The sequence below is a fragment of the Talpa occidentalis genome, unplaced genomic scaffold, assembly GCF_014898055.3.
Source record: "Talpa occidentalis isolate TD23 unplaced genomic scaffold, MPIMG_talOcc4v2.1, whole genome shotgun sequence".
NCBI lineage: Eukaryota > Metazoa > Chordata > Mammalia > Eulipotyphla > Talpidae > Talpa > Talpa occidentalis.
Genome location: NW_026555331.1, coordinates 17,291,010 through 17,299,542, shown reverse-complemented (window position 1 = coordinate 17,299,542; position 8,533 = coordinate 17,291,010). Strand labels below are relative to the sequence as shown.

General features: G+C 40.6%; 1 protein-coding gene across 11 annotated transcripts in view; it reads right to left on the bottom strand.

Moving 5' to 3' along the window:
• Positions 1-945: 945 nt before the first annotated feature.
• The window catches only part of ENPP2 (ectonucleotide pyrophosphatase/phosphodiesterase 2), a 107,800-nt gene continuing 100,212 nt past the window's right edge, over positions 946-8,533 (bottom strand). For all 11 annotated transcript variants that reach the window (XM_054692014.1, XM_054692009.1, XM_054692013.1 and 8 more), the window contains 2 exons: positions 6,594-6,750; positions 946-1,542 (listed from right to left, as the gene is read on the bottom strand). In XM_054692014.1, coding sequence (XP_054547989.1) covers positions 1,372-1,542; positions 6,594-6,750 — 328 coding nt within the window. In that variant the 3' untranslated portion in view covers positions 946-1,371. The remainder of the gene's footprint in view (positions 1,543-6,593; positions 6,751-8,533) is intronic.

Sequence of the window (8,533 nt, the reverse complement as noted above, 5' to 3'; positions counted from 1 at the left end):
GGGCAAGACAAATATGAGTCTTTCTCCACAAAACATCCAGAAATACTGACAAATTTTTAATGATTTCATTGGTGTTTATTTATCTTCCTTTTTCCTCCTTTTTAATTCTTTCCCTCCTTTTTAATTCTTTTTAATTTTTCCTCCTTTTTAATTCTTTCCCTCCCTACCCACCTTGCCTCCTTCCATGTGTTTATGTATTGAAATGTCTTTGCAATCACAAAGACTAGCCATTCTTGTAAATTTCCCAATCAAGGCTTTCTTTTAGTTCCCTTCTGTAAACCTCCCCATACAATGGCGATAGGAATAATCCTCTGATTCTTTCCTCCTGGACATGTTGCCCACTGGTTCAAAAACCCTTTGAAATTTCTGAACTTGGAGGTGAAGTGTCCTTGTGCTTCATTTTTAATTAAAGTTATAACTTTGTCAATTTAAAATCAATGTTCCCACATTCAGATCCTTCATCACAAAGTATTATTGCTAATACTTTTCCATATGACATTTATTATTCTCTATTTTGATTGATTACTAACAATTTTATGTCTATATCCCCATCACAGTGCCTTATTCCTTTTTCTATCCTCCTTGGTTTGACATCTTACACAGAAAACATGCTTACTGCTCTCTGGGTTGACTCTAATACATAGAGGTTTGAACTAACTTGGTGAAAAGAACTTATTCTTCTAAACGTCAAAATATTTTGAAAAGGCATAGGTAATAGAGGGTATTAAGGAGTTCTGTTTGTTTCCTTGTCCCTCTGCCCATCTGCTTTCCCGTGGATCTACACCTGAGCCATGTCATCCAAGCCACTGGAGTTGAACATCACAGATGCCCCTTTGGCTAGGTGAGTTCCATTCAGCGAGAAAGGGGACCTGGAAATATATCTTTCATATATGACTGCACTAGAAGCAGACATTCTAATTTATAAGTGAAATAAAACCAGAAGAAAACTGAATGTGTGATTTATTATATTTAAGATTGGTTTATAAGGCTTAAATATGTCTTTCATAATTAACAGTAAGTGAATGCAACTTTACAAAATCAGTATATCAATACAGTACAGGGCTAAGTATGACAACTGTGCACTGGAAAATTAATATTTCCTCAATGCAAATATTGAAATTGCAGCACCCTTTAAAAGCTTCCACTACAAATGCAAGCTGCAGTGTTTATTACAAGCTCTATTCAGAACACAAGACTACCTAAATCAAGCATTAGAGAAAAACAGTGGAGTCATTCAGGCGTAATATGTCAGATTTGGTACAGGATTAAAATACTAACTTTTTTTAATGTTCTGGTTTCAAATTAATAAATACAAAAACAATATAAAAATATACACCAGTTGATAAGACTGCACTGCAGATGATCGGAAATTTAAATCTCGCTCTCATATGTATGCAGGTATGTCTTTAGTGTCAGAATTTCTGAATAGCTGCGGCTGGTCTTTCGGAAGAAATCCAGACTGGTGAGATGTTCAATGTCCCGCACCCGAGCTGTGTGCATCTTTATGAGTTCTTCTACCCATTTCGATTCATCCTCTGAGCTCTGCAATGGAAACAGAATACAATCAGAGTTACGACTTTCCAGAGCAGGTCCTCCAAATGGTTAGTTTGCTCCAAGTCCACAAATGACACCTACGTCCTCCTGTGTCCACAGCTAATGGGTGTTATTCCTTCCTGGCTTCCCTACCCCCACCACATTCCTGTCGGTAATGTGCCACAAATACCTGGCCTTGGCTGTAAACATTTTCAGCAGTAATTAGCTGTACCAAATAACTGAGCCATGGTGGGAAGGGACATTTGACTCAATTGACTCTCAGAATATAAATCAAAATTAGGAAAAACCAAAGGTCCTGGGGAATTTAGTAATTTGTTTCTATTCCCCCCTGCTGACAAATGGCAATTCGGAGCACAGGGCACATTGGGAATGCTCTGCTGCCTCAAGGAAGGTGGAGAGCTGGAGCTCACTGCACAGACCTATGTGTGCATTCCTAGTCTTTCAGAAGACATCAAGGATATCGGAGACCAGGTTGCAATGTATTGGCAATGAGTTTCCCTGGAAGCAGCTCAGATGATACACCTGGCACTTGGAGCCCTACAAGCCTCAGATGCTATTGAGATGCCTCTACTTCCTGGCTATGCACTGTTGGCCAAGCAACTTGACTTCTCTAGACCTGTTTCTTCATTGCTTCCCAAGAATAATGCTGCTTACTTCAGCAGCAAGCTGGGAGGGAGGAAGGACATGAAGGAAAAGGGGTCAAGAAGCAAGGAAACCAGATCATGGACAAAAGGAAGGAAATCTTGCCCCGTCTCAGGTCCATGCCAAGAATTTCCTCACTGGCACAAATTCCAGATGAAAGACAGTCAGATATCCCAAGCAAACAATTTATTTATCTCATGTGTAAGTGAAAATGAAATGCAACTGAAGTGAAGAAATCTTTTACATCTGAAAATGTCTTCCTTCACTGTTGAGAGGATGGGAGTTAGAATGAGCTCTGTGCGTGCTGAGGATTATGGGGAAATGCCTACCTGCATCAGTAGACATACGGTAGGACAACTTTTGCAAATAATTCATCCCAAGTGCTCCTGGAATTGCAAAGGTTCCCAGGAGTCCTTTTGCAAGTTGAAGGGTGACTGTATGTTCCAGGGCTGAGAATATCCAGACATACCCTTGACCCATTCTTTTACCACTAGTGGTCTCAGAGAACTAGCCACCAAACCCCAGGACCTGCACTGGGTTTTCTCGGAAAGCTGTAACCCACACAGACCTGGATAGGGAGCTCCAGCAGTTTGCGCCAGTGCTAAATATGTACCATGAAGGGGTGGGTTCAGGAAACTCAGGCCTGGCCATCCCAGACAAAGTGAAGAAATGGGAAGAAATTGCTTTGCAAGCTGGGGAAGCAAGGATTTTAACCCTCCATGCCCCACCCTCCTAACCCAGCTAACCAGATCTCTGCAATTCAGAGGAAAGGACAGACCTAAATATAACCCTACCCACTGACCAATCCGCAGAGTGACTATGTAATTAACGAAGTAGGAGGTCTCCAAATGGTCAGGACCCCCTCAGAGTAAGCAGAGTAAGCATGAAACTGTATTATTTTGGGGAGAACTTTCATATTCAACTCATTTATTTGATTTTTCAATGGTCAGTAAGTCTAATTTTTTCATAAATGCAGTCATTTGAATGTGTGGACAAGGAGTGAAAAGCTTTTTCCTAATGTAAATAATGATCTGCTATGATTATAAGAATTCAGGAGAAAATTGTTTTTGGCTCTCTCTTTCCTTAGGAAGTGATTTTCCAATTTCATTTGAGGAGGCATTGTCTCTGGTTCTCACATGCTAAAATCTAGTCTCCAATCTTTAAGAAAATATCTTCTGCCTAATGTTAGCAAAAAATTGATAGAAGTATTTTCTAAGAGAGACTCTGGTATGAAATACAAAACTAGTAACATTCAAATAAAAACTCATGTGTACCAAGGAAAGAAGAAAAGGAAAAACATGAAAAATAAATTAAAAAATGATGCACACAAAAGCACATCCATGAACTTGCTTCTTATTTTTCTTGCTATGCACATTTATTTTCTTCCAGGGCTTTTTCTCAAGTTGTTTGTGAATTCAAGCCCCAAAACTTTAAGGTGAATTTCACAGCAGGTACAGGGTTTTGTGTGGGCAGAAGATTCTTAAAAGAGAGCATGTTAACCATGACCTCGATTAAAAATGCCTCTAAACTCTGTAAAGATCCAGGAACCCGGAAGGAAAAGAAGAACAGCGAGGACATGTTTGGCAGTATTTGCCAGATGTAAGTTCGGGGTGACTAAAAAACTACCTTTGAAATAAGTTTAGAACATTTTTCAAACTCTCCCATCACCAAATACCCCGAATGACAGAGAAACTGGAACATAACATTTCCCAGGAAACAGTATATACCTTAAATGATCTACCATAAGTCTGAAATGTTCCTTTGAATTTCACTCCATAATAATATATATTTAGTTTTTTAATAAAAACTTTCACCCCTCCCCCCAATGAGTTTGTAGTAAAACTTTACTTCAAAGGAAGTGTCAAGTCTTAATTGTCATGAACCCCCATCTCCTGCCCTCCGCTGGGGACACCATGGTTACTCTTGTGCTAATGCACAATCAAGAGGGTCGTCAAGCCAGGAGCTGAAGACTCTCACCTCTCACTTGTAGGTCCCTTGCTTCTCCACCTCCTAGCCAATTATTTATAAGATCTTCTTGATTGTTCCAGTAGAATATTATTGCTTTTTGCTCATCTTCTAAAATGTCCAAGACCACAACTCCAGTTCAAGTTATTTCCTAAGTCATAAAACTTGCCAAAGCCCTTTGAGCCCAGGGCCAATAGCTTCCAATTCAAATTTATCTCCTAAAAGCAGACCTTAAAATGCTGCTCACATGTTCAAACATGATGTCTGTGCAGTGACAAACACTCCAGAGGTCCCAGGGTTCCATTATGGAAATCTGGTAAACTTGAAAGACTTTTGGAGTCAGAGGTCTTGAGCCTAAAGTTCTGCTCTCCTACCTGACTTTACCAGGTAACCAGCTTTATTTGGTTATTATCCATTTAAAAAAAAAGATTTATTTATTTATGCACCATGTGGGTTGCTCCCTGGCCAGAGATCAAACTCATGCGGTAGTGGCTGCGGGATAGCTTCAAAGGTTATGTCTTAACCCCTTCCGCCACCAGGGAGGTCCCTGGTTATTATCTGTTATAAGCTCTAGGTTTCTCATTAGTTAATGAAAGGGGAGGGGGACATATATAAACTGCCTCATAAGGTGACCAGGTGATTACTAATAATGTACTCAGAGGAGCTGCCAACTACTGGGATGGTAACGTGGAGTCAGTAAGTGGCACCAACCACTCCTGCTGTTGCCATGACTGACTACTTTTATTTTGAATTTGATTCCAGGTAACTTTAGAAACCTCATCTTCCACTAGTACCCAACTTTTCAATATTCTCGCTAAACTTAATGAGCATTCTTGGTCATGTTTCATATTTCTTTTCCGTCTTTTATTTTGCTTTGGATATCATAGCTGCAATCTTCATCTATAATTGAAGCCACAGCCCCAAAGCCACCTTGCTGGTGAAGCTGATCAGCTCTGTCGAAGCTATTCTCACCACTCTTCGCCTTTCTGTGCAGTGATTTCTGTATCTGTTTTACTAGCTTTTCCTGATGTAGGCAGCCTAGGTAGTGACTACGTCTAGCACACTATTGCTTTTCTCATAGTACTATGCAATTTAGAAATCTGAGTATGGGGCCTCCCTGGTGACATAAGGGGTTAAGATGAAGTACTATGAAGCTATCTGCAGCCACTGCAGCATGAGTTCTATCCCCAGGCAGGGAGGTGACCCACATGGTGCAGCAGACCTCTCCTGTCTTGCCTGCTGCTCCCCTCAGCAGTGTATTTTAGTCGATCTGCCTATTCTGTTCCCTACTCTGTCTCTGGTGAATCCTCTCATCCCCTGCACCTCTGGCTTGTACCCCAGCTCTTATATGCATAAATAAATAGATCTTTAAAAAAAAGAAATCTGAGTAATGCTTGCTGACTAAAGTCCTCTTCTACAAATTTTATGCCTGTTCATTCTAGTCTGTGAAATGAAAGCTTAGAGACCATTCCTTCTAACAATCAATCTTGGAGCACAGGGGGAAGACATGGAAAAGACATGGAAATGTTATACAATTTGGCCCTGACTACAGATGAGTACAGAGCCAGGGGCATGCAGCTGCCTGCCTGAGGGCTTCACCATGTCGCGCTGGAATCAGTGAATCTGGAGTTATCCATGTTATTTGAGAATGGGGTGAGCTGTGTATCTGTCCTCAAATCGAGACCAAATGAATATCTGATTTGTAAGGTATGTACCTGTATGTGTGTATCTTTAAAAAAGGTCTTATGATGGAAAATTTCAAACATCCACAAAAGGAGAAAAAAATATTATGTACACCTATGAATTCTGACCTAGTTTCAACAATTATCAAAAGTCAGCTACTTCTCTCTTTCTTTATTTTTTAAAGATTTATTTATTTATGTATATAAGAACTGGGCTACAGGCCAGAGGTATGGGGGGTGACTGGATTCACCAGAGACAGAGTGGGGAGCAGAACAGGCAGATCTACTGAAATACACTGCTGAGGGGAGCAGCAGGTGAGACAGAAGCGGTCTGCTGTGTCATGTGGGTCAGCTCCCTGGCCGGGGATTGAACTCATGCTGCAGTGGTTGTCAATAACTTGATGGTGGTGTCTTTGGCCCCTGTGCCACCAAGGAGGCTCTTCTCTTTCTTTTAAGGAAATATATAATAATCTGCAAATCTCAAAATATTTGGGCACTTTACCACTTGTCAAAATCATACACCACAGTGAAATTCCGGGCAATGACAGCCACCCTTACACTGAAAAGTAAAAAGACAGTAGAACACAAGGTCTCCAAGGGTTAAGCAAAGGTTTGTTTGGGTCCTTTTCTCTTCCCACTTGGCTGTGTAGTTAAAATATTTTAAAAGTATGTTCTAGTTCAACAGTGGGAGTATCAATTAAGGCACGAAAATGGATTATGTAAGCAAGTCCTGAAGGACTGTAAACTCACATTGCAGCTCTCCTCGTTGTCAGGCCGGTGAGGAAGGATGAATGAGGAGACAGAGAGGGGCCCGTCACACTTGTCAGCAGGCTGGGTGAAGTCCAGGCAGCTGGTGATGATGCTGTAGTAGTGAGTGGGAACAGGAATGGAACTGCCTTCCACGTACCTGGAACAGAAAGGTAACACAGAAGCACTGCTGACATAGAAGCTTTCCTTTTTATTTTATTTTATTATTTTTTTTTAATAATAAATTTTATTTTTATATTCCCCCATACATATTTTATTATTTTTTTAAATTTACTTTTTCTATTTTTTTTTTTGTTTTTTACATCATTGTTCATTTTTAAACAATATTTGCTTCCCCCCACCCCCTCAGGTATAGTCCCCATAGTTTCCTTCACCAGTGCACCATCACCTCAGTCCCCTGTGAAGCTTTCCTTTTTAAATGATGACTAATGAGGGCCTCCCCGGTGGCGCAGCAGGTTGAGCGCAGTGCTGTGACACTGTCCGTAGCCTCTGCGGCATAGGTTTGATTCCTGGCCAGCCAGAGAGATATCCACATCGCATGGCAGACCTCTCCTGTTTTTCCCGCTGCTCCCCTCAGCAGTGTATTTCAGTCAATCTGCCCGTTCTGCTCTCCATTTTGTCTCTGGTGAATCATGTCACCCTCCACACCTCTGTCCTTTGCCCCAGTTCTTGTATAAAATAAATCTTTAAAAATACTTAAATAAATGATGACTGATGAATATCACCTATGTCCCAAAATGAACCCCACTTCACTGAGCCATTTTTCAGTTCTTAGCACTAGCCTGCTCCATATTTCTTTTTTTTCTTTTTTCTTCTTTTTTTAAAGATTGACTTATTTATGCATACAAGAACTGGGGTACAAGCCAGAGGTGCAGGGGTGAGAGGATTCACCAGAGACAGAGTGGGGAACAGAACAGGCAGATTGACTGAAATACACTGCTGAGGGGAGCAGCAGGCAAGTCAGGAGAGGTCTGTTGCACCATGTGGGTCAGCTCCCTGGCCGACCAGGGATCGAACTCGTACTGCAGTGGCTGCAGATATTGCAACTAACAGGGAGGTCCCCTGCTCCCTGTTTCTTAACATTTTATCTTTTATCACCTTTTATTAAAATAACATTGCATCTTAACATTATATGTTTCAGGTGTGCATTGTGATAGAAACAGGGGTCTGCACTACCTTCAGTTCACCACTTAAAGTCCACTATTGTCCGTCACCACACAATTGACCACTTTGACCCAACTTGTTCATCGCCTCTGCCCCTTCCCTTGTAATCACTAATTTGGCCTTACAGCCTAAAAGTTCATTTTTGCTTTATTCAGATCAGGAAGGCAAATGGTGTTTTTCTTTCTCTGTCTGAACTTGGAAGTTTTTGATGTCTGGAATTCCCTCTTTATCTCAATCTGATAGAGTGAAAAAGATATTCCAGGCAAATAAAATATCTCAAAACAGGACATGGGGGTTAGACGTGATACACAGACCATAGTAGTATAAATGAAATGCTGGATGGGTCATTAAAGGCTAAATTATGAAGGGTCCTGAGTGGCAAGCTGTAGACCAGGCATTATTATTTGGACAGTTATGCTCCACTGAAGGCTCCTATACTAGAGTGCCATTAAGAGATCCATGTTTCAGGAGGGTAACTTTCACAGTGCTCTATAAAATGGATCAGAGACACTGGAGCCAGGGGGATAATCATCCTCTCAAGCCACAATGAGATCTTAAACTTGGCACAAAGAATTCATTTACTAAAGGAAATACTAAGAACAGAGCGCTAGTAAGGAGACTACAGGCAGAAATTATCTTTTCCAGTAGAACAATGTATAAAAATTCACAATTCTCTAATTTTCTATTATCTCAATTTTATTTTTTAAATTAATATCTCAATTTTAATCATTTTCAAAACATTGAAATTATAATTCAAC